At 36.1% G+C, this 26,491-nt stretch overlaps 4 protein-coding genes across 4 annotated transcripts; 2 read left to right on the plus strand and 2 right to left on the minus strand.

Annotated features, from left to right (window-relative positions):
• Positions 1-529: 529 nt before the first annotated feature.
• LOC105761888 (probable peptide/nitrate transporter At3g43790) lies at positions 530-11,346 on the minus strand. Its single transcript, XM_052624794.1, has 11 exons — positions 11,179-11,346; positions 8,578-8,631; positions 8,432-8,494; positions 8,286-8,335; positions 8,119-8,194; positions 7,670-7,745; positions 7,141-7,289; positions 6,696-6,740; positions 6,389-6,477; positions 994-1,037; positions 530-877 (listed from the first exon to the last, which is right to left on the minus strand). The coding sequence occupies exons 1-11, from the start codon at positions 11,344-11,346 to the stop codon at positions 759-761; spliced, it is 933 nt and encodes a 310-aa protein (XP_052480754.1). The 3' UTR covers positions 530-758.
• Positions 11,347-16,203: 4,857 nt separating this feature from the next.
• Positions 16,204-16,814, plus strand: LOC105762307 (monothiol glutaredoxin-S1). Its single transcript, XM_012580176.2, has one exon. It carries the CDS (start codon positions 16,280-16,282, stop codon positions 16,586-16,588), a length of 309 nt encoding a protein of 102 aa, XP_012435630.1. The 5' UTR covers positions 16,204-16,279; the 3' UTR covers positions 16,589-16,814.
• A 1,648-nt stretch (positions 16,815-18,462) lies between these two features.
• On the plus strand, positions 18,463-19,165 carry LOC105762308 (monothiol glutaredoxin-S1). The gene has a single exon (XM_012580177.2). It carries the CDS (start codon positions 18,668-18,670, stop codon positions 18,974-18,976), a length of 309 nt encoding a protein of 102 aa, XP_012435631.1. The 5' UTR covers positions 18,463-18,667; the 3' UTR covers positions 18,977-19,165.
• Positions 19,166-20,655: 1,490 nt separating this feature from the next.
• On the minus strand, positions 20,656-21,327 carry LOC105762654 (uncharacterized). The gene is made up of 2 exons (XM_012580465.1): positions 21,106-21,327; positions 20,656-21,002 (listed from the first exon to the last, which is right to left on the minus strand). The coding sequence occupies exons 1-2, from the start codon at positions 21,159-21,161 to the stop codon at positions 20,810-20,812; spliced, it is 249 nt and encodes an 82-aa protein (XP_012435919.1). The 5' UTR covers positions 21,162-21,327; the 3' UTR covers positions 20,656-20,809.
• Between the last annotated feature and the right edge of the window lie 5,164 nt (positions 21,328-26,491).

The raw sequence follows: 26,491 nt of genomic DNA on the forward strand, positions 1-26,491 counted from the left end.
GAAATAGAACTGTAATAATATTCTTGTGTTTGGTTGAATGGAATGATGTTGTAATAGCATAAGGAAAAAAAAATAAAATGACTAGAATGTCCTTAGCAAAAATTTTTTAGGTAGATAATTATTGTTATTGTTATTAAATTTTAATAAGATTATTAATATAAATAATAAATAATTTAATCATATTTTAACATAATTATTATTAAATATAATTTAATAAAATATATAATTTAATAAAATTCTTAATATTAAATATTCTTATATGAACTTACTAAAATCACAATATATAATACTATAAAATATAATTTAAAATAATTATTATTAAATATAATTTAATAAAATATATAATTTAATAAAATTCAATATAATTATTCCTATATGAATTTACTAAAACCATAATATATAATACTATAAATATAATTTAAAATAATCTACTTTATTATTTTTAAACTGCAATACATATTTAATGTGCTAAAATATCATTAGTGAAACAAATAATTTAATTATTTTACAATAAAAGAAATATTAGCAGTAATAAATAACTTGAGAATTATATTTTGCATAAACATAATATTCATATATTAACAAAAGGTTACATGAAATTCATGAAACTCTATGTCATAATCCATATGTTATACAGTTTTTCAACATAAAAAAGTTAGAACATTGTAATGATATATCATCCCAAATATTACAAACTTTATTCGGGTCAATTCACTAATCAACAATGATTCATATGACGAGAACACCGATGAAGTGAACTAAAAAAATAATTGTTGATGATATTCTCTCTGGTACGGTTCAGCAAGAAAGGGCTTGAAAGTCAATAGCAACCCAATAAATTGAACCACGTTTAGCGCAAAGAAAACCATTTGATCACCTGTTTCCAAAATCCAAAAATCAAAGAAATGTCTTGTATTAAATACCCACATGTATATATAGTAAATCGATCCGAGCCTATTTTGAAGCTGTATTATTAGGATTCAAACTACAAACCTGGAAGAAAAGAGACAACTTGTCGCTCTTGTGCCCAAGAAAATCTACATTTTCATGAATGAAAAAAGGTTGATAAGACCCTTATTGAGTCAAGAGAAAATAGTAGTTCTGGTATATAAATTGGCCAGGAAGAAAACAAACATTTGCTAAATTTAAGATTGAATTAAGGAAGAAAACAAACATTTGCTAAATTTAAGATTGAATTAATCTTTGGTTTTATCTCTCTAAGCAAGGAGTATAAAAAAGGTTGCGGCTTGAGGTTAAGTGAAGATGTTGCACATTCTAGGAATCGAACACTAAATCTACTGCATTACTTTTTAAGGGTGACCACATGCATCAAATTGACCTAGTTCAGGTTCTATAGATTTCATTTTAACAATATAATCAACCATAATAAGAAGCCCTCACATTTAGCCCTTCAAGACCTTTGAAATTTAAGAATTAATTAAGTTCAGCGTTTTAACAACAATGTAAACTAAGACCTCTCCATCAAAATCTCGAATATGCCGACGATATTGTGGCACAAAAGCATTGTCAGTTTGTAAAAATTGAAAGTGCTGAACTGTGCAGATTTTGCTGCTCAATGTTAGAGTATTATAAGGAAGTTAGTCAGTTGTCAAGTTAGTAGTTAGTAAGTAGTTAGTTAGCTAAGGAAGTTGTAGCAGTTAGTTAGTTAGTAGTTGTAGCTATCACTGCTATATAAATTCATGTACTGATAACTCTTCTAAAGGGTATACATTGATCATATTCATCACTTACTACTTGAGTATAATTCAACATGGTATCAGATGTTAGTTTTTTCCTGGGTTAAGTACTTCTGTTGTTCGCATGGATCCTTCGTTGAGTCCCTCTGCTGCTCACTCTGCGGTTCCCTCGATGGCCTCTCAACCATCTGCTGGTATTGTTGATAGTAAGTTTTTCTCCACTAAGAAGGTTAGTGTGCTTCTTGATGATTCTAACTACCTTTTGTGGCGTCAGCAGATTCTTTTCGTTATAAAAGCTTATAAACTGCAAAGATTTCTTGATTTACATACTGTTCCGCCTCCTTCGATGGTTATTGATGATAATGGGGTGCCTCAAGAGAATGTTGATTTTGAAAGGTTTGAACAGCAAGATAGTGCACTTGCTTCTTGGCTCTTGACATCAGTTAGTCCAACAATTTTACCTCATCTTATTGGATTAGATACTAGTGCACAGATTTGGAACGCTATCGTATCCTTGTATGGAAGTAAGTCTACTTCGCGGCTAATGTTCTATCGCCGTGCTTTGCATTCACAACGCAAAGGTGATCTATCTATGCGAGAGTTTTTAATGAAGGTTAAAGGTTTTTGTGATAACTTAGCTGGTTTTGGGGAAATCATCAGCGAACATGAGCATATCACAGCGATCTTGAACGGGCTACCAGCTAAGTATGAGCCAATCGTGTCCATCATTGTAGCCAGCCCAACGCTGTACAGCCTTCAGAGTGTCATGACTATGTTGATTGATGCTGAGTCTCGACAGCAAGTGTTACTGGCTGAGGTCCTTAGCTCTGCGAACCTTGTTTCGTAGCAGCCTGCTAGTTCTGCTACAGATAATTCCACACCGGCTTATCAGCCATCTAACTCTCGTGGTCGCGGTCGTGGTCACTCTTCTAACACACGGTTTCAATGTCAATTGTGTGGTAAACTCGGGCATCTTGTGGACCGTTGCTACTGCCGGTTCGATTCATCCTACAGGAGCACAAACTACAGACCCCATCCACAAGCTAATGTTTGTATGACTGCTCCTTCTATGGTTCCATCCCCTAACTGGTCATATCAGGTACCTTCTTCCTCTAGCTGGCCAAACTCCTTTGTTAGTAACTCAGTGCAACAGGGTCTGTCTGTGACTGTGCTTGCTCCGTCACCACATGCAATGATTGTCACTCCGGATATGGTTAGAGATTCTGTCTGGTATCCTGATTCTGGGGTGACACATCACCTCACCCACTCGATAAAGTCCCTTGGTGATACCACCTCTCGTCCTGGACCAGGTAAGGTGTATATGGGCAATGGTAACTCCCTGCCTGTATTGCGTTCTGGTCAGTCAACTCTTATTACTAAGACACGACCACTTTACATGAAGTCCTTGTTATATACTCCTGGTACAACTAACAATTTGCTTTCAGTGTTTAAGTTGACCAGAGACAATCAGGTGATGTTTGAATTTCTTCCATCACAATGTCAAGTTCGAGACTTAAAGACCAAGGAAGTGCTTCTTCAAGGTCCAGTTCATCAGGGTCTGTATAAGCTTTGCTTCAACAAAAGTCGTATGAATAATCAATATCGACAGCTAGCTAGTTGTTTTCAAACTCATGCTCCAACGCCTCTAAGTCTGTGGCATGTTAAGCTAGGTCATCCCTGCAGAAATGTACTGATTAAAGCGTTACAAAGTTGTAATCTGGCTTTTGATGATAATAAAGATTCCTTTGCATGTGTGGCATGTCGTTTAGGCAAAGAACATAAACAACCTTTGCACTCCTCTGAATCTCGATATACGGCACTTTTGCAGCTTGTTGCAGCAGATGTCTGGGGTCCAGCACCAGTAACATCCAATGGGTTTCAATATTATGTAGCATTTACAGATGCTTTTACAAGATTTACATGGTTATACTTTCTGCATAAGAAGTCGGATGTTTCTACTGTTTTTCCTCTCTTTCACAAGTAAGTTGAGAGAACCCTTGGTATGAACCTTCGATCACTCCAAACAGATGGTGGGGTGAGTTCCAAGCTCTTCGACCGTATCTTACTCAACATGGAATTCTGCATAGACTCACCTGTCCTCACACATCAGCTCAGAATGGCTTGGTTGAACGCAAGCATCGCCAAATAGTTGAAACTGGACTTTTTATGCTTGCTTATGTAGCAATGCTAGTGTCATATTGGAACGATGCCTTTAGCGACGCTGTATATCTCATTAACAGGTTACCATCTGCACCTTTAGGATCTATCTCTCCTTATGAAAAACTTTTTCAAAACAAACCCAACTATTCCTTCCTTAAAACATTTGGTTGTTTATGCTTTCCAAATCTTCGACCCTATAATAAAAACAAACTTCAGTTTCGGTCTATTCCTTGCATTTTTCTTGGCTACTCTACTAGTCATAAAGGGTACAGGTGTCAAGATAGCAATGGTCGGGTTTACATAGCTAGGTATCTCACGTTTCATGAAAATAAGTCTGGGTTCCAAGCAGTTTGCTTCAAACCGCCTCCAGCCTCTACAACCCCTCATACTAGCTCCAGGCTAATGGTTCTAGCTCCTAGCTTACATTCTCCTTTACAGCCTCAGTGTCTTAGCCAACCTAGTTTGACCTTACCATCATGCCTACCTAACTCCCCTGTCCATTCACACCATGGTCCCTCTATTTCTCTCATGTCAACTACTCCCTTAAATGTGTCAACCTCTCAGTCACAGTCTGTCTCCATCCCTGTCTCATCTCCCATTCCTACTCTACAAAACACCCATGTTATGGTAACCCGCAGCAAAGCTGGCATTTTTAAGCCAAAAGCATACATGAGTGGTGTTGCCTTGTCATCTAAAGTTCCTCCAGACATTCATACTGCTATGGCACAACCTCTTTAGAAAGAAGCAATTCTTGATGAGTTGAATGCACTTGTTCGAAATAACACCTGGACACTGTGTACTCTTCCTCCTCAACGAAAAACTGTTGGCTGTAAGTGGCTGTTCAAGGTGAAAAAGAAAGCAGATGGTACTATAGAAAGGTACAAAGCTTTGTTAGTAGCAAAAGGCTTCTCTCAAGATGCTGGGACTGATTTTCGAGACACGTTCAGCCCAGTAGTTTGAGCTGTTACTATACGAATGGTTCTTGCTATTGCAGTCATGAATGGATGGTCACTACGACAGGTGGACGTGAATAATGCGTTCCTCAATAGTCAGCTTGATGAAGAAGTCTTTATGGATCAACCACCAGGTTTTGAAGTATGTGGCTCGAATGGTAAATTGGTATGTAAGTTAAACAAGGCATTGTATGAACTGCGTCAGGAGCCTTGTGCCTGGTTTCACACACTTCAACAATTTGTGGTGAATAAGCTGGGGTTTTGCACGTCCAAGGTAGACCCTTTATTGTTCATTCGGCGTTCTGGCTCAAATCAGCTATTTCTCATGGCATATGTTGATGACATTATTCTTACTGGCAACTCCACTCAAGCTATTGATGAGGTGGTATGTCAGTTACACAAACAGTTTGCTCTTAAAGATTTAGGTCCTCTCAGTTTTTTCTTGGCATTGAGGTGCAGCACATGCCTCATGGTATGCTTCTCACTCAGCGAAAGTATGTTCAGGACATTCTCTAGAAGACAGGGATAGAGGGTGCTGCTAACACACCGACTCCTATGATCAGCTATCCTAAACTGATAGCCTCTGATGGTGGTCAGACAGTTGATGAACATCTCTATCGTAGCACTATAGGGATGCTGCAATATCTGTGTTACAAGACTCGATCTCTCCTTTTGCGTTAATAAGCTAAGCCAGTATATGAACTCGCCCAGTGAAGCTCACTGGAAAGCCGTTAAGCGTGTTCTCTGTTACTTAGCTGGAACAATAGATCATGGATTGTTCTTTTTGAGTAGACAGTTCAAGTTAGTCTGTTACTCCGATACGGACTAGGCCTCTTCTGTTGAAGACAGGCGATCTACCACGGGTTATGTTATCTTTCTCGGACCAAATCCAATAGTATGGTGCTCGAGAAAACAACCTGTTGTGTCCAGGTCTTCTACAGAAGCTGAATATCGTAGCTTGGCTGGTTGCGTTTCTGAATTATTATGGATTCGACAATTACTAAATGAGATAGGAGTTTGCATAGTCCATGCACCAACAGTCTGGTGTGACAACACGTCTACAGTGTCCATGTCAGCCAATCCAACGAATCATGCAAGAGTAAAACATATTGAAATTGATCATCACTTTGTTCGAGAAAATGTTGCCGATGGATCCCTTCAGGTCAATTTTGTTCCGTCTGCTAATCAAATTACCGATGTGCTTACTAAGCCTCTAGCTCCCAAGCAATTTGTAGGTCTGCGCAGTGCTCTTCGAGTAACAACTAAAGATGAGGCGGTTGCTTTAAGAAAAAGAGAAAAGCAGGAGAATGTTAGAGTATTATAAGGAAGTTAGTCAGTTGTCAAGTTAGTAGTTAGTTAGCAGTTAGTTAGCTAAGGAAGTTGCAGCAGTTAGTTAGTTAGTAGTTGCAGCTATCACTGCTGTATAAATTCATGTACTGATAACTCTTCTAAAGGGTATACATTGATCATATTCATCACTTACTACTTGAGTATAATTCAACACTCAAATAGACTAGTGTGATTCATATGTAAAAAGCTAAAATACATACAGAAAATAGAAAGAAAAAATATACTAACAGCGCTCCTCCTCCTGCTGGACCAAATGCTTTGAAAACAGACATTGCAGTTATTGAAATGGCATTAGCAGCCCCTCTCTGACTTTGAGGCTGAAACAAGAAAAAGCATAAACAAACAATGTTGAAACCAGAGAGAGGAATGATAATTCATTTATATACAATCAAAGTCAATTAATACAATTGTTTTTCTCAGTGTTTCTATGTATTTGGAGGGTTATATGTCCACCCCCATGTCTGAAAAGAAAAATGAAGGGTTCAACATAGATTTAACATGAAATATTTCCCAAAATATGGGCAGAAAACATTACCACTGCATTGTTCAGCAATATGAATAATCCAGTAACAAGTGAAACCTACACGATACCAATGAATTTGCCCCATAAATCAGACGGTTTCAACCGAAAAGAACAAAGAAAGAAAAATAGTTTAAAAGAAACGTGTCTGATTCATTTCAGTGTATTCATTGGATTCAGAACCTGGAGTTCATGTGGAATTGTAACCAATACTGATCCGCCATAAGTCAAGTTAAATATTTTCTAACATTGATCCAAGAAGTGTGGATTTACTATTGGTCAATGAAGTTACAGGTCAACATTTTATTTAACAACATCAGTCAATTTGGTTTAATTTACTTGATGAAAATAAAATATAATAATTTTATTATAAATTTTATTTTTCTCTTTAGGTGCCAAATGGTTAAAAATTAAAAGGTGTATCTATAGATTAACCCAAAGAAAAGAAGTATAGGAATACAGTGATGTGGAAGTAAAAATTTCCAGCTGAAAGGCGTGTAACCATGAGAGGCCCAAGGCGTCTCTCAACTGGTGGATACAACAGCAGTTGAAACAGTAAAAGACCAAATCCTGGAAATGATGGAAAGCATGCTATTAGACTAACGCTTTCTGAAAAAGAAAAATTCAAATAGGAAATTACACACACACACACACACACACACACACACACATATATTAAGAATATGTGAAGATCAGATCATGATGAATCCTAGACAATGTGAGAAGTTTGTACTTAAGTCAGATAGGCATAGGGGATAACAATAAATTGTATTTAAGGGATATAACTTACTTCAGAGTAAGCCATCTATTGAAGTGAGAAAACGCAGTATACGATGATTGTAGACATTAGTGGCCAGTTTTTTAAGAGATTTGATTTGTGAATCTGTTTATCTTCTAGTTCTACTATGTTATCTTTCTGGCCAGAATCATTTGAAGAATGTTCTGAAATATCATGTAGATCAGCTCTCTCATTTGCCTTTTCAGCATACTTGTGTAAAGTTTCCTGTGTAAGTGTTCGTCACCAGAAAGGAGAAAGAAATAAACAACAGAAATCTTATAAATCGCCTATATAAGAAGCATACCCCATAAAAGGATTAAACTTGTCTCAGTGCCAGATGCAATATTTTTTTCTCTAAGAATCAATCATAATGTGCAAACTGAAGGCAAATGCATGCATATAAACAGTAAACAACCAATAAATGAAAAAAATATTGAAGACTGAAAGAAATAGAAAGTAAACTTAATCTTAATGTGCAGCTATGTTGCTCAGACTTAGGGATGAATGATGGATACCTGTGTCTAATAGTCAAATATCCAAAGTTCAAACCTATAGAACAATGTCTTTATTGATCATGAACTTCTATTGTAATTACCAATTCCCCAAGCCAGAGAGGGAACAAGAAAATGCAAAAGATGAGAAAATGAGTTTGAAACTTACTGGAAGCCATTTGCAGGCAATAAGAGATCCAACAGCATAAACTGATATTATGAGGCATGGTTGGAAGTAGGTAAATCTACAATTGTATGCACATCAAAACACCACCACATAAAGAGAAAATGGGAAAAAATATGACAAGTGGATAAAAAAAAAGCAATGTGGACTACCTCACGAAAATGGAGCTTTCTGCGAAAAGATTTGGATATTTCTCTACAGGCTAAGAGGCCATACATGAAGTAATAAATATGGTTAGAAGGTAAGAAAATTTTCTTTAACAATCTGCGTAAAGAGTAGAGTGATGGAACGTCTCTACCTGTACAAAGAATCCTCTAATAGCAAGGCCAATAATCAGTCCTATGCCTCGCGATGTACTAACCTGAAATGGCGAAGTCTGATATAAGTATAATACTACAAAAACCAGATGATGTACCCAACCGACTACAAAATCAATCATCTTACAACTGAAAGTACCAAAGCCCAATACTCTTCTCCACACACTTCAGAAGCATAAGCCTGGAAGAACAACTAAGAAGGTAAAGTACTAAAGTCCTCTTGAGTAAGTAATACTCGGAAATGCTTGTTGTGTAAGTAAATGTATATGAGTTCAAAAATGCAGACCAAGAACACATACCCTTGCTGAAGACAAAAACTAGCACGTACCTTTGCTGAAGATGACCCGTACGGGCCACCAAATAAGAAAACGATGGAAGAAGAAGCAGAAATCGATGGAAAAAGAAGTAAAAATTACCTCTGCAATATCGATGGAAGAAGAAGCAGAAAACGATGAGGGCAGAAAAAGGAAACGAAAATAAGAAACGGGTAAAGAATCCCTAATCGGCGCTGAATGGGGGAAATGCCTATTACACGGGATGCGGACGTATTAGGGACGGAATGGATTCAGGACGTAATAGCATTACGGGCAAACCAAATGCCTATTTGGTGGTGGCCCGTAGAAAAGGGGAAATGCATTCCTATTTCCCCTAACCAAACAGCCCGTAATTGTAATACAAAAACTTTTATTAGTGAAAAATATATATTTGAAAAGAACATGCCAACTTTAGGAATGACAAAAAACATGAAAAATAAAAAACAAATTGATAATAAAATTCAATGTCTTAATGATTTAGACTTTAGAGTTTTCTCGGCTTCCGCACAGAACACTTGGACATGCAAGCACAATTCGTGATGTACGAGTACTAGAAGTTTCAATGGAATACCCCAATAAAGATGTTTTTCTTGTTGCATTGAAGCGGTACAACATCAAGAACGATGTGAACTACTACATCACGAAATCTCGCTCCGAGAAATTCGAAAGAAAGTGCACAACGAAGGATGGAAGGTGTAAGTGGAAAATCATGGCGTCTTACTGGAAAAAAATCGGGATATGGACGATAAAGAAATATATCGATCCCCATACATGTGTTACAACGGGTGCAAATTAGGACCATCCGAGGCTAGAGTCAGACATGATTGTTGACATTGTTCTACAGATGGTGAAGGCCTATCCCCAGATTGAAATATCGGTGCTGATTGTGAACATACGTAGCCAGTACTAGTACACTCCAACGTGCTACAAAGTATGGGTTGCAAAACAGAAGGCTACGGAAAAGTTGTATCACGGGTGAGAGGGTTCATATAACTATTTATAGAAATGGTGTCAGGCATTGGATCGGTACGTGCCAGGTTCCGTAACTAATCTTGAAATGTATCCAGGGTACTGTGACAATTAGATAGTCCCTAGGAAAAGAGTATTTCATCGGTTCTTTTGGACTTTCGAGCAATGTAGAAAGGCATTTCAGCACTGTAAGCCTATGGTCCAAATTGACGGCACCTGGCTGTACAGAAGGTATCAAGAGCGTCTATTGCTTGTCGTTGCTCAAGATGGTAATTGGAAGATTCTGCCTATAGCTTTCGCAATAACTCCTAGAGAAACGACAGATGACTGAGATTCTTTCCTAAGCCGATTACACCGCCTCGTTTGCCTGCAGCCCAACATATGTGACATATCGGACAGAGGAACCAAAATACTCTCGGCGATTGATCGTCATAGATCCCTTTGGGATCGCACTCATCATCAGTATTGCTTACGACTTGGTGAGATCTACTATAAAAAAATGTTTCGATGACTGAGTGAGATCTAGTCACCGATTTGGGTTTGTAGTTCCAAATATGTACTCACTGCAAATCGAATTTTCAATTATGTGGTTATTTCATTGCACTAAACAATATCTCTTTATCGACAAGTTACAAGCTTGTCCAACATATTTTCCATCAAAAGTTGAACAACATAACCATCATTAATGCCTACGGTGCGACATATGTTTCGAATATACCGTTCGAACAGTAGACGCAATCGTACAGCAGGGGTCTACAATACGGGCACATGACGTCAAACTTGACGGATTACATCAATTCGTTACTAAAGAGGATGCATCATTTGCCGGTAACATCGCTTGCCAAAGAGATATACTTTCGATTGGTTGTCTTGTTCCCTAAGAGGGAGTCGGCGTATGCTGGACAAATAGCAAGCGACGGTACATTCTGCTATGACATGATGAAAGAGATTCGGTGAAGTACAGCGAGAACGAACATGATGTATGTAGTGTGCCACTCACATCGTAACCTTAATTTTTGAGTCACCGAGCATTTAGGCTCGACCAAGAAATGTCAGGTGTATCCTATCGTGTAAACTTAAAGGAAGAGACCTGCGATTGTGGGAGCTTCCAAGTACTTCGGTTCTCATGCGCATATGCAATTGCCACTTGTGAGAACATATAAATTGAGTACGCACCTTACATCAATGACGTCCACCGACTACAACGCATTCGAAGTGTGTGGAGTCCTGAATTCCCACCCGTCCCAAATGAGAGTATATGGCCGCTTGTGTCCAGCGCACCGTTCAAGATGGTGCCAAATAAAAACCTACGTTACATCTCAAAAGGTCACCCGAATTTTGCCTAGATAAGGAACAATAAGGATATTCGGGAGAGGCATGATCAATAGAAATTATGCGGGTGTTGTAGAAACTCAGGGCATACGAAGCCTACTTGTTCTTTGTACAATGAAATGTTGAGGCCCCAGCATTAATAGCATTGCTTTCAACCAGTCGATGTTGTCATTCCCCCATATGTCCACATTGTGTAGTTCCTTCAGGTCTTGCGGTGGCGGTGGAATTCGTTGCCTCCACCCAAACTGCCTCAACACCCTGTCTATTTCGTGCATTTCCATTGTCGCATACACTATCAACCGCACATTCGCATCTCTCATCTATCTATTTCTCAAAACTTTCGGCGAGATGCAGGATATGACATCGATGTCGACGTACAACATCCATTTAAACTGATAAGTAAAATTGTAAATATCATTATTTATGATTTTTTTATGAATCATTTCGTAATTAATATAGGTTTGAAAGAATAGGTAACTAACCTTAGCTCCCAACCGTTGATCTAAAAATAGCTTAATATCTTCTAGAACCTCGAGCAATCCCACGTAGCTCGACCCATAGTTTCACCTGTACAAGTGATATGTTAGTCAAAACGTATAATAATAATTATTGTACAAATTACGTATTTGTTAATAAATGATGTTTACCTTGTCACCAATGGAAACATATATGGGTCGGTCACCTTGAGACATAGAAACGGTAGTCACCACCAAGCCCACGACTACAACAAAAGCAGACAACCACCGATCGATGCTGACCTCGATTGTGTGGCCCGACACATCTCTCGGTATAACGTGGGCAATACAGCAGATCCCGAACTTAGTTTTTTGTTGTCATTGAAGTCCACTAGATGTAGTAGCCACCTTATGTGCACCAAATTTTGAGATTTTACGGGCATTAAAATGCCCTCGATTAACTTCATGATGTATGCTCAGGCGTATTTTTATATCACCTCATTCGTTCAGTCTTTAAGGTCTTTAGGGAGCTCGTCGAAATTATCCTTCAACCAGTTCATTAATATTTGGCCACCTTCAAACTTCTCCAAGACCTTCCCCAATAGTGATCGACAGAGGGTCACTTTGTCCGGAACGATCCCAAATCCCGTGATGACTGGTCCATCCACTGGCAGATCGAGTTGTAGTGCTACTTCTTCGAGTGTGATTGTACACTCGTTGCGTGGAAGGTGGAAAGTGTATGTTTTGGGCCTTCATATTTCCACCAATACGCTGATTAGTTGTAAGTTGAGTTTGTAGGCCTCGGACATGCGAGACGCATGTAAGAATCCAGCTGCTTGCAAGTGGCCATGAATTTTAAGAATCGCAGGCAGAAATATAATTATACTAAAAATTAAATTATAATAAATATAATTATGCGAGACCAATGCGAACATGTTCCGGATGAAGCCCTCCAGAACATAATCATCCGTCTATTTACACACAAAAAATATAATATAATAAAAATTAAATTTAAAATTATTGAAATTAAAAAAAAATAAACTCCGGTCTTACCATTACTAATTGGGCGGCGGAAATATGTTTGTCGTCGAAGGGGATTAAGGAGGAAGCCATTCGTGAGAAATCAATTTAAAAGAATAAAAACGAGATAATTTTAAAAAAAATATTTTTAAATAAAGATATCAAAAATTATTAAAAATGAGAGACTTGAGAGGGTTTGAGAGAATTGAGAGAAGGATGTGAATGAAAAAACAATGATATTTGAGAGATATTTATAGGGTAAAAAAAAAGTTACTGTTGTTAGAGTTTATTCTGTTGGGATCTGATCGTTAGCTGGAAAGCGCCTATAAGACTTATTTTTCCGATTTTGATATGGTTTTTAAAATGTGTATTTATTATTCAATATTGCATTTGGGTTGGATTGACATTACTCATATTTGAAAATACAAAAAAAAAAAATTGCTTTTAAACAATTTTTTTTTTGATAAATAACCGGGCTGGATTAATAAAAGAAACAAATCAAAAAAATAAGTCCGACCCATCAAGGCAACCCAGTAAACAAGGAAGCCCAATCCGAAAAAGCAAAAGAAGCTGAAAAAGGAAACATTTTAAAATAAGTAAATAAAGGAATATTTTTAAAGTCTGATGAAAAGTAAAGCCTTTAGCCATAAAATACGATCATCATTAACCAAAAAATATCTTTATCGTATCTCAGTGATTCACTTGAATAGTGCAAAATAATGATTTTTATGTTTGACTCTAATGACATCGATTAACTCCTTTAATAAATTTATTTATTTATTTATAAACAAGTAGCTCATAACTAAATATTAATATTTTAATTTTAATTTTTTGATAACATGTAATTGATAATGTATCGGTTTTGAGCATCACGAGAATGTTAAAATCTTTCTCGTACATAATCAACATAAACTCAAAATTATCTTTTAAAAGAATTTTCAAAAACTGATTTTATAGATATCAAATTACACCTCATCATAATTCCTTATTTTAAAATAAAACTCTTATTTTAATTTTTGTTAAGCTATATTCGAGCTGATTTTTAATTAGTACCGGATAAAAATGGGATCAAATCAGATACTTATCTTTATTTTAATTAAATTAACCAATCAAATGGGTCTAGAAAGTGATACCAGTTAATCTCCATGAAGTCACCATCAACTTTCACGTCGAGGCATGAAGATAAGAAACATGGAATAGCGAGGCAAGTGGTTTAACCTAAAGAAGAAAGCAACAACTGATCCATCAAACATGAAAGATGCATACATATATGTATAAATATATATGCCATCACCCCCATGTAGCTGTTGCTGTCATTGGGAATTTTTGTGACACTGTAAAAGAAATTCAGCTTCCAGTTCAAGACGATTATCAGTATTTGCAGAATAACACTTTAGATTTTCATCAACAACAGTAAAATGATTTTTTTTTTTGTACCTTGATATGGGAAATCTTCATAAATAAATCTTCCTAACATGCAGTACTGATTCAAAGAACGTTAATAAAAATCCATGTTGCTGTGATGCCAGGAGCCGCCTTCGTATTCTTCTTTCTCTTACTGCTTTGTTTTAGTGGTTCAATCAAGTACTACTTCAGGTGAATCCACCAAAGTTGACATTCTCGAACTGTCGGTTTGTTCGCCATATCCATGTGTACTTGTTGTCTTCGTTATCACTCTCTATTATCTCTTTCATTCAAATCAAAGAATATATCTTTTATATAAATACATGTATATATGTGTGTGATGGAAATTTTTTCTAGTGTGCTTAAAATGAATGGTTCTGCAAAAAAGATATCAGAAAACAAAAAACGAAAAAGTCTATATCTTTCACATTTTTATATTCCTTGATAAATATTATTAGTAGCATATAGATCAATTCATGCAGGTGCTGAAGTAAATTGATATGAATTCACACATTTATCTGTTAACTGAATATGTCCATTAAAAATATTACAGTGAATCCAGGGGTTTTTTTTAAAGAAAAAATCTAAGTGAAATGGGTTAAAGTGACCCTGGCCTTTGGGTTTATCATGAGCCAGGGTAACGGGGCAGATATATATATATATGCCTGGCTGGCTGGTGATAATATTACGTGGTGATATCTGGTACGTACTCAAAGGTTGTATATATATATAGAAACGTACAACGCGTTTTACACTCAGAAAAACAAAAGTCATAGTTTTGTTGATGCTGTTATCAAGAGACAAAGAAGAAAAGCAGATGCACCATAACCGTGATTCACTTTGGTGGGATTGATATAGTTGATGGATAAAGCGATAGATCATGATATGGATCCAGTTGTTGTAACATGATGAGAATATATTCTGAGTACTTATTAAATTAACACCAATATATATATGCAGAGATGATGCTAATATTAGCTAGCTCCAAGTCGAACCCACATTCTTGAATGGGAAGTCAAAGGACCAAATACCCCCATTGTGGAGTGTTATCAACACAATGACTGCATCCCCCACAGTTTAAAACTTTTTAAAAGCTGCTAATGGATCATTAGCTTCACATGCAATCCACTAAGTTGAACTAGAAAGAGCAAAACAAGAGAGAAGTTGTCATATTAGAATGTTTAATACCATTAAGTATGAAACAACTTTAAAATTTGTGGTGAGCATCATTTTTTTAATAGATCTGACTATAGAATCAATGAATGGACTAGCTCTTCTCATTTCTTTTTGATTTTTCCTGACAAATTTTCTCTTCAGCTTTAGTCAAATTGAAGATAAGTGGCAAAGATATGTTAAGAATCCTAATCTGGCGATTAGCCAACCCCCTTTTTCTGTTGATAATTTAATGTTTACTATTAGCAGCATTTGAAAACAAACCTATTAAAATGATTTGAAATCGCATGAAAAACTATGCTTTAGACTAAGTCGGTGTTGATGTATTATGCTATACTAATTAACCAACCATTGGGTGCATATTTCAACCTAAATCATAGGGCGATTACTATTAATGCAAGGCATTTCTCAACAGTTGAGTGCACTAACAATGGCGGTTCCAATGTGGTGGAATATCTCAGCTTCATTACATTCTTTTCCACGTGCAAGTACTAGATAACGTTGTGGGTCCTCAAGGCATCTTCTTCATGCTTCTTTGTACGGTCAATACCTTCGCTTTCACTGTTACCTTTCGGTTTTCCTGAACTGGAACTTATGTGAATCATTGGGATATGAAGGAACCTAAAAACGATAACAAAAGTGCTATCTCGTATATTGGACAGACCCACCTTCTTTTTCCGGTTTACTTTAACATGTGAAAGATAATTAGAACAAAAATGTATCAAAATTTATATAAAGATAGAATGTCTCGAAAAAAATCTTGATAAGCAACCAAGTTGATGTACTCAAAAGGAGAAATAATATCTCATGGCTCATGCATGGAACACTTTGCCCTCCCTCTTCTCTAAATGTTAAGGATAGTGTAGCCGTTTTAAATATATATATATGTTGTATATTTATCATACTGTAACTGCTGTGCAACTTGTTAGTACTGAATGCAAGGACTAGGAGATATGGATGTCCTTTTCAGTTTAATCATCAAGATCTTTTGGATGATTTTATTCCAATTCTCAGCATCTACTGTTCATGGACATTATAAATATGGTCTCCAGGGGTGGCTAGTTCCTCATCAAGGCTTAAGCAGTTTAAACATATTCCCAATAAGCTTCATTTAGCTCTCACATTGCCAGGAACTCTTTTCTGATCTGCTGCATATATAACAATGGATGTGGTCACAAGTATGGTTGCTGACAGGCCAGTGGTCATTTTTAGCAGGACCACCTGTTGCATGAGCCATACCATCAAGACTCTCATCAATGGGTTCGGGGCAAACCCCACGGTCTACGAGCTCGATGAAATTCAGAATGGGCAACAAGTTGAAAGGGAACTGCAGCAGATGGGGTGCAATCCCAGTGTACCAGCTGTTTTCATAGGGCAACGGCTGGTTGGAGGTGCTAACCAAGTCATGTCCCTCCAACTCAGGAACCAGCTTGTCCCATTGCTCAAAAGTGCTGGAGCTATATGGATTTGAAAGATAAAGTAGACTTTCATTAACTTAAAAGTTCAATACCATGCATGCTATTCAGCAAAAATAAAGTGAGAAATGGTTTTGTTGTCTGTGTCCACATATATTTGCAGAGCATAGTTGTACACCATTTTTGGGGCTGAGCAGGGTCATAGCATTTTCCTTTTACTAAACTTTAACTAGGTGGAACTTGTAATTTAACTTGCTTATGTAATATCCCTTATCTACTCTAAATAAAGGTATATCTGCTATTAGTGGCTTGAACCTTGACTTGGCGTGCAATGCAGCATGAGCTGAAAATCAATTACTGAGGTTAATTACTTGTTTTAACTAGGTTGATCTTTTAATGGAAAAAATAATCAAGTATCAAATAAGCTCTTCATTTGTAGGCATCGATGACCCTTTAATATTGTAAAACAAAGTAAATTTGTTGATGCTATCAACAGACAAAGAAGAAAAGCAGATTCAAATTGGTGGATTGAATGTTGTTCTAACATGGCCACATATTCTGACTTGATAAATTAATACCAAAAAACTGTGCAGAGATTATGATACTATAAGCAAGCTCACTTGAGATAGATGGATGTAGGGATGGCAATGGAGGGGTGTTGAGGCGAGGATTGCCTTACGTTTCCATGAAGCACCTTACTATATTTATTACTTAATTTTCAATTTAAATTATACATAATTTTTTCATTCAAGTTATATATCATTTTTAGGTAAAATAGTGATTTACAAATTAGAACAAGGTAGAGCGAAATAAGCATTTACTACAATTGTCCCATTTCATCACATACATTCACCTTTTTTTAAAAAAATTCTTCATTTGAATGAATCAATGCAAAATTCGTGGAGTGACTCGAATTTTACCAGTTCCTAAATAAATGATAACAAAAATGTGTAATTTTTTAAGAGAAATAAAAGGACTTAATAAAAGTAGTAACCCATTATTATTATTATTATTATTATTATTATTATTATTATTATTATTATTATTACCGTCCATAACTCTCCCGAATCTTTAAACAAGTCATGATATAAAATATGCTTAAGTTTGTTTAAACCGAAATTTTTTTTGTTGCTATAATGGTAACAGAGTCAACTGAACTAAAACTTAACCGGCAGTAGTAATTCATTATTAATTCATATGATAAACATTGTGGAGGTATCAAACACAATGGTTAACACTTTCTAAGAAAGTTCTAAATTTGCTTCCCACAGTAATAAAAAACTTCATTAAAAACTGCAAATCTTCCATTACCTTAAGATGCTATCCATTGTAATCATGGTGATTACTATTAATTCAAGGCATTTTCCAATAGTTGAGTGCACTAACAATAGGGTTCCACATGTGGAGGAATATCTCAGCTTCATCACATTCTTTTGCAAGTAAAGAACGCAATTAATGTAAAGAGGAAGTACTAGATAATGTAGTGGGTCATCAAGGCATCTTCTTCTTGCTTCTTTGTACGGTCATTTACGTTTGTTTTTTGGTTTTTTTCTTATTAGTCCTTCAATGCTATTAAAGATCAAGGTTCCATTTTTCTCTTCCTTTTTTCCGTTGCTTTCTCTAGGAACTTATGCTAATCATTGGAATTTGAGGGGAAAATTGGATAAACCCAACTTCTTTCTCCACTTCAGCAGAGATGCTGCAAAGATGATAGAGAGCAGAAAATTAGTCATACCAGATAGACTTTGTTAACATAATACGAGAAAAAAATAATTACAACACGAATACATGAATGTGTCAATCTATATAATGCAAATTATTAACGTATCAAAGGTTATCTCAAATATAAAATCTTGAGAAGCGACCAATTGTTCTTCCATATTTTGAGAGGTGTCGAAGGAGAAATATCTCATGGCCCATGCATGGTTTCACTTTGAGTATGTTATGGATGTCCTTATCAATTTAATCATCAAGGGGGCAAATATATGAAGGAAGATATTTTGGATTATTTTATTCTTTCTCAGCATATCTACTGTTGATGGACAGTATAAATAAGGTCTCCATAGTGGTTAGCTCCTGATCAAGTCTAAGCAGTTTAAACATTTCCCAAGAAACTCTTTCTCTGCTGCATAACAATGGATGTGGTTACAAGGATGGTTGTTGACTGGCCTGTGGTCATCTTTAGCAGGACAACTTGTTGCATGAGCCATACCATCAAGACTCTCATCAGTGGGTTTGGGGCGAACCTGACAGTTTACGAGCTCGATGAAATTCCGAATGGGCAACAAGTTGAAAGGGCACTGCAGCAGATGGGGTGCAATCCCAGTGTACCTGCTGTTTTCATAGGGCAACAGCTGGTTGGAGGTCCTAACCAAGTCATGTCCCTTCAACTCAGGAACCAGCTTGTCCCACTGCTCATAAGGGCTGGAGCAATATGGATTTGAAAGATAAAAGTAAACTTTCATTAACTCAAAATTCAACACCATGCAAGCTACTAAACAAAAATAAAGTTATAAATGGCTTTGTTATGTGTTTCCCTACTATCACCATCCTTGTACACCATTTTTGGGGCTGAGCAGGGTCATAGTATTTTCCTTGTACTAATCTTTAATTAAGTGGAACTTGTATTTTAACTTGCTTCTGTAACATCCCATGTCTATGATAAATAAAGGTGTATATATATATGCTATTATTTGCTGCATTTAGTAACCTTGACTTGACAGTGTAGTTTCATTATGTCCTGGGAACACTTGGCACATAAAAATATAGGAGTAGAAACAGGACAATAAGCTTAAGGGTGAGCAGGCAATGTAATAGCAGCATGAACTGAAAATCAGTGAGATTAATTACTTGAATTAACAAGGTCGATCTTTTAATGGAAGAACAGTGGAGTATCGAATGAGTTCTTCATTTGTAGGCATTGATGACCTTTCAATGGAAAATTAATATTGAGACTTGTGTTAACAATGTCTGTCTTCTGCATTATGGTGAGATCATCTAGAGTTTCAATCAACAAAAAACAAGTTAACCCCAGTTTAATGAACTGCTTCATATTGATTTTCAATCACTAGCCTTCAAAAACTTCATAGCACATGTTTCCAAATTTATCTCGTTTGTGTACCCAAGGAGGTCTTCAGCAGCAGCAGTTATTGCACATGCCATATCATAGAGAGACTCAAATTTGACTTGGCGGCATACCGTACTGCAAACCAGCTGAACCAGATTCTGAATACTAAGCAACAGTTGTATTCATAGGGCAAGATCTCATTGGAAGTCTCCATCAGGTTATATGGTCCTCCATGTGGATCATCAGCGAGTAATATGAACATGGAACACATGTACTTTCTCAACTAGGCTTTGATGCCGAGTTGCAAAACAATATAAAGACCATGACTCTCTTCTTTTCTTTTCTTTTCTTTTCTTTTTCCATTTTGGCATGATGAAAATGGATACCTATTGATAATTTTAGATACTTCAGACACTGAAGAGACTCCTTACCTAGTAAATTTTCTTGGGAAAGCAAGATTCCTCATGTAACACCCCTGGCCTATGCTTTGAATTACATGCAACATTTAATGGCATAAACATGGATTCGAGTAATCAACCTGATAGCAATACTGGATCAATTATCTGAAACAACAACTCGCAACAGAGAATCGTCCACGGACTCTTTGCAGATATATGTCAAAATATGGCATTGGAAGCATCCCAAAGTTTTAAGGCCAAGAATTCTAAGAAGCATTAAGATACAAACAAAAGATACCTGCTGAGATTAAATTCAAAGCAGATAACTGCATAATGATTTTAGCATTGTTCCATTTCTTCCCAAGGATTAAAAACCAGTTTTTGGTCATTAATACAATCATTCACCGAGTCCGGTTAAGAAACACATGAACCAGTAAAATGAAACAGGTAAATGAACATCTAACGTCTGCCGAGATAACCACTCCGAACGAAATTCATCTTGCCACAAATACTGATAATTTTTATTAACTAGTTAAAAACTAAACAAGGGGCCACATTGGTTTTTGTTCATTCTGTTTCAAAGATCTTAACTTGCAATGTATTAGAGGATTTTCCCCTATATTTGAAAGGGCAGACCAATTTACAGGAATAAAAACACTGAAAGGAAAATTTAATAACTTTATTCATAACTGATAGCAAAGTCTACATACCGAAATAAACACTAACCAAAAAGGTTTTACTTTTTAACGTATCTCTACAAAATTCCTTCCTCAATCATCAACTGAAAATGAACACAGCGGCATGATAATTGTTCACCTGTGAATGTAATCTTTCAAAATGCCATTTCTGTGCTCTATAATTGCATTCCTCCGCCAATTCTCGACGGCTTTACGAACCGTGGCGTTTGCTTCGCGGATTTCTTCAGCGGAGAATTTATGCTCGATGATTCCCAAGGGTCCAGGTTGTAACACCTTGATAACAGTTTCCATTTCTTGCTCTAATTGCCTGAAAAAAGAAAATTCGAGAAAAAAATTTCAATCTTTTTCGAGATTTTGGAATTTGGAAAACCCTAAAAACAAGGAAATTCAAAGGGTGAAGTTTGTAGTACCGGAAGAGCGTGGGAATGGGCAAGATATTGCCCAATTGAGAAAGAGAAGCCCGCATCTCGTCGGCACCGTTCTAAAGCCGATAGGTCGAGGGAGACAATGAAGGTGGATTACTCAGCCTTCGTGTCGCAATCAAAGAACCGGCAAACCAGAAGGACACTCTGACCATTGATACTATAGAACTGGAGGTATGAGTAGACCTGTAATGGACCGGGTGACTCCACTGTCCGGTTTACATCGATTTCAATTTAAATAATAAAATATTTTAATTTATATTCATATTTTAAAATATATAAACATTAAAAATATTTTTAATATTTTATTAATATATAAATAGTAAAAAGTATAGTTAAAATAAGATATTTAATTCTTTTTCTTTAAATTCGATACGATCTGAAATATGAACTTAACATCTTATTTAAAATAATTCTATATAAAATATGATAATTGAGTCGACTCGAACCAATTGTACTTGTTCACACTTTGCATCAATAATAAATGAAATAGGATTGAAATATGAAGATTATCTAATTATTTTGTTAAGAACTAACTTTTAAGTATATAAAATACGTATGTGGAATAAAATCTTTTATAGCCAAGATGTTATAACCTCACATGAATAAATAAAGAAAATTTTAAAATCGTAATAAAAAATTTTTAATTAAGATTTAACTTTGATTATTCGAGTATTTTTTTATATTAAAAACTCATTACTATAAAATATAAAATATATATTTATAATACACATATATATAATTTGATCAGGCTTCAAAAAAAAGAGTCCAAAACTCAATCCGATTAAAAAATGGGCTTATATTTTTTTTTACTTTTGGAGTTTTGTCTACTTGATCACACCCTTTAATGTTTCAGGCGGGTCTTCGAGCCCAAGCAGGTAACCTAATCTTTAGAGCTCTAAATTTAAGTAAGAGTGATTTAAGTGAATATATTCCTATTGATCTTTTATTGCCCTCAACTTTAGATATATAAAATATTTTCTCTGAGTAAATTTTCATTAATTAATTTAATATATACTAGATTAATCCATGCCTACTAGTAAAAATTGTAGGTATTGCATTTATGAAAATATATATGAAAATTAAATGTAATTTTATTTGAAATAACAAAGTTGAGATAATAAATATTTTGATGTTTTGGAATCAAATACTATATTTTTTAGATTTTATATAAAAAATAAAAATAAAATGTCTTTGATAATTTTGCATCTGAATTAGAAACATATAACACTAATTCAATCAAATTCTTAAGTGACAATTTATGTCAACAATAAATTAAGCAACTTAAGTCATTTATCATTACATCTGTGATTAGTTCATCAACTTGAATTTTGAGCTAAAAAATTGTGACTTTACGTAACATTTTGTTTGAACAAAATGAACGAAATGGTGCCCACCACCAAGCATGGTTTTCAAAACTAACTCGATGGGATCAAATCATCGACTCTAGGTTGACTGATTCACTATTAAAATATTTAAAGAATCAAGAAAATAGAAAAATTTTGCAAAAGAAAAGTCAGAAAAATTCATAAAAATACTTAAAAAAATTTATAAACAATTTAAACAACAATAACACTTTAATTTTCTTTTGGATTTGGGTTGGGTTTGGGCCAATTGATTATTGGGTTTAAGGTTGGGTTCCATTCATATTTGTATCAATTTATTTTGGGTAAACTACATTTTTTTGGATAATTGAATTGAATTTCATTATCCAGAAAGAGTTGACTACTACAAACAAAACCATACAAACATAGAAGAAACCTATACAATATATCAAACCCCAAATTGAACAAATATGAATATTAAGAGCATTTACCCCATTAATTTTCTTTCCCATCAACCTAATATGTATAGTTTGTTTAATTTGCATCAAGATTACACACTCATTAGAATGAGGTTTGCCAAAATACCTCTCATACCTTTTACACAAAATTGAATGAATATATGCCAATCTAAGCACCGCAACAATGAGGGACTTGCCTTTAAGCTTAGAAATAGCCCAAGCTAGCTCCTGATCCCAAGTTCCAACAGCTTTGTTAATATTACAAAGCTGTTATACCATCTCCCAAACCATCAAAGAAAATATGGTTTCTAGTTTCAACAAAGCAAGCAACATTGAGACCAAAGGAACTTAAATGATCCCTAGTAGGCAACCAATCCAAAACTACCATTCAAGCAACAATAGAATGTTTAGGAATATATGTAAAAGGAACCACAACAATCGATGCCAACACACTTTCCTCCCCTTATCTCTAATATCCTCCCACTATCTTGAAGAAGCAATCTTACTACTAATAGGAATTCTTTGCACACTACCAGCAGCAAGCTCCTTCAGCTTCCAGCTACTTGTAAAATTAGGAACAACATCCTAAAAGCTCATCCTCTTCATAACATACTCTTTAATCCAAGCAATCCAAGGAGAACCTTCCTCTGCAAGAATACTTTGAATATGCTGTAAAATGCAAACCTTATTCCATACTTCAAGATCCCTCAGCCCCAGCCCACCTTCTGATTTAGGAGAACGTATAAAAGTCCAGCTAACTCTAGCACTATGTGCAACACAATCCTGACCTTTCTGGAAGAATTGAACACAAATTTGAGTGATCTTCCTAAGAACAACTTTAGGAAGAAGAAATTACCTACATCAGTAAGACTGCATACTGGAAATAACAACTTTAATAAGCTAAGCCTACTAGCATAACTCTAATATCTAGCAGACCAGCCCGTAACTTTACTCAATATCTTACCAATCAAAGCACTACAGTCTGAATGTTAGATACTATACTATTTTATAAGAACATAGAACAAATTGAGAGAGATGAATTTACTGAGAAAATTACTTAGTATTCTTTATCTACTTGAATCAGTACAATGCTAGTGTTTATATACTTGTATATGAGTAACTGCTGCTAACCAACTACATGCCAAACTAAGTAACAGAATGATATAACAGACTAACAATCTTTATACTCTAACATTCACCTAGCTTCTCAATAGGTAAGACCCGAAGTAAACTTTGAAATCGAGCAAAAGTAGAGACAAACAATGGTTTTGTGAGAATATCGGTGACCTGGTCACAAGCTGGCACTTCGCTGACAACTAGTGAACCATTAGCCACATTTTCGTGAACAAAAATAAGTCAAGCTCGACATGTTTGAATTTGGAGTATAAGACCGGATTAGCTACAATAGCTACTGCGCTGGAATCGTCACACGAAACAGCAAGATGATCAGTAGAACTGATTTGTAATTCTGTTAGCAGAGAAACTAACCAAGCAATATCACTGGTAGCTGCAGCTAAGCTCCGATACTCAGCCTCCGCCGTAGATCAAGAAACAACTTGTTGTTTCTTAGAACACCATGAGACAAGTGTATGACCAAAGTAGACACAATAGCCTGTCGTAGAACGGCGGTCATCAAAATCTAGACCCCAATTAGCATCAGCATAACCAACTAAAGATAGTCTGTCGGATCGGTGAAACACCAACCTGTGATTAATAGTGCCATGTAAATACCTCAAGATATGTTTTAATCCTACCAGATGTACTGTAGTAGGTGCATGCATGAATTGACAAACGTGATTTACCACATAAGCAATATTCGATCGAGTTAAGACCATATATTGAAGAACACCGGCAAGACTTCTGTATTCAGTAGGACCAGCAAGTCGATCACCCACATCTTTAGACAAAACAACTTGTTGTTTCTTAGAACACCATGAGACAAGTGTATGGCCAAAGTAGACACAATAGCCTGTCGTAGAACGGCGGTCATCAAAATCTAGACCTCAATTAGCATCAGCATAACCAACTAAAAATAGTCTGTCGGATCGGTGAAACACCAACCTGTGATTAATAGTACCATGTAAATACCTCAAGATATGTTTTAATGCTACCAGATGTACTGTAGTAGGTGCATGCATGAATTGACAAATGCGATTTACCACATAAGCAATATTCGGTCGAGTTAAGACCATATATTGAAGAACACCGGCAAGACTTCTGTATTCAGTAGGGCTAGCAAGTCGATCGCCCTCATCTTTAGACAAAACAACATGTGAGTACTCAGCGTGTGGGCACTCTTTGCATTAGTTAGAGAACTCCTGTCAAGCAGGTCCCGAATGTATTTGCGCTGGCATAAGTGGAGACTTCAAGTAGATGACTGGTTGACTTCAATACCTAAAAAGTAATAGAGGTTGCCCATGTCTTTTGGAGAAAATTCATTATATAGCTGCTGAACAAAATAGTTTATTTCATCAGTCGAACTTTCAGTAATAATAATATCATCCACATAGACCAAAACATAAACATGGACTTGGTTGTAACTCTAACAAACAAGAATGCATCAGATTTAGATAAGACAAAACCAGTAGAGACAATGAATTGTTTCAATTTGTCAAACAGGCACGGGGAGCTTGTCGTAATCCGTACAATGCCTTTGTAAGACGACCCACCAAAGGCTCACCATTTGGACCATACTGAACATAGCTTGGAGGTTGTGCTCATTGAACACTTTATCAGTGAGATCCATTTAAAAAAGCATTGTTTACATCGACTTGACAGAGTTGGCAACCATTGGATACAACAATAACTAATATGGTTTGGATAGTAGCAGGTTTGACTACCGGACTAAACATTTCCTTGAAGTCACATCCAGGTATCTATGAACAACCCTTTGCTACCAACCGTGCCTTTCGTCGATCAACTGACCCATCAGGATTCTTCTTGATTTTGAAAAGTCATTTGCACCCAATCGCTTTTCTACCAGGAGGTAGAGGAACAAGTTCCCAGGTAGAGTTAGCCATTAAGGCATCAAATTCAGCTTGAACTACTAATTTCCACTCATTATGAGCAAGAGCTTTCTCAACAGTGCGTAGCTCAAAATCTACAGCTTCTACTAACAAAGCCTTGGGTTCAAAAATTTCTGCCTTAGACCGAGTAACCATAGTATGAGTATTTTCCGGAGGAACAAAATGAATATTTAAAAACACAGTGGTTGGACCGAATGGACTAGCTTCAGCTGACGAAATTGCAAGACGATGATCCTAATGTTTAGATATCAATTCAGCCAACGAATCAACTGAGACGATCTGTATTGGACTACATGTAGCTGGTGACTCAACCGATACAGACTACACAGGATTGCCACTTGAAGCAAGAGATGAAGGTACAGTGGGTAAAGGTACAGTGGTTCTGCTAGATTCTGCGGTAGATCAGACAGAGGAGGGTCGAACGATAGGAACATATATGGTGACACATGAAGGAGACTAAACAGTAGCCAAAACAGATGAAGGAAACAAGAATCGACGCTCATAAAAAACATGTTGAGAGATAACAACCTTACCATCTGGTGTGAGACAATGATAGCCCTTATGC

This window comes from Gossypium raimondii, chromosome 12 (genome assembly GCF_025698545.1).
Source record: "Gossypium raimondii isolate GPD5lz chromosome 12, ASM2569854v1, whole genome shotgun sequence".
Taxonomy (NCBI): domain Eukaryota; kingdom Viridiplantae; phylum Streptophyta; class Magnoliopsida; order Malvales; family Malvaceae; genus Gossypium; species Gossypium raimondii.

Coding starts and splice junctions, on each gene's coding strand:
- LOC105762307 (XM_012580176.2), top strand. CDS start 16,280: ATGGATGTGGTCACAAGTATGGTTGCTGACAGGCCAGTGGTCATTTTT.
- LOC105762308 (XM_012580177.2), top strand. CDS start 18,668: ATGGATGTGGTTACAAGGATGGTTGTTGACTGGCCTGTGGTCATCTTT.
- LOC105762654 (XM_012580465.1), bottom strand. CDS start 21,161: ATGCGGGCTTCTCTTTCTCAATTGGGCAATATCTTGCCCATTCCCACG. Junction 21,003..21,105: donor CCCATTCCCACGCTCTTCCG/GTACTACAAACT, acceptor TTCTTTTTTCAG/GCAATTAGAGCAAGAAATGG.
- LOC105761888 (XM_052624794.1), bottom strand. CDS start 11,346: ATGGAAATGCACGAAATAGACAGGGTGTTGAGGCAGTTTGGGTGGAGG. Junction 8,495..8,577: donor GGGCTTTGGTACTTTCAGTT/GTAAGATGATTG, acceptor TCGCCATTTCAG/GTTAGTACATCGCGAGGCAT. Junction 6,741..7,140: donor ATTTTTACTTCCACATCACT/GTATTCCTATAC, acceptor GGTATCGTGTAG/GTTTCACTTGTTACTGGATT.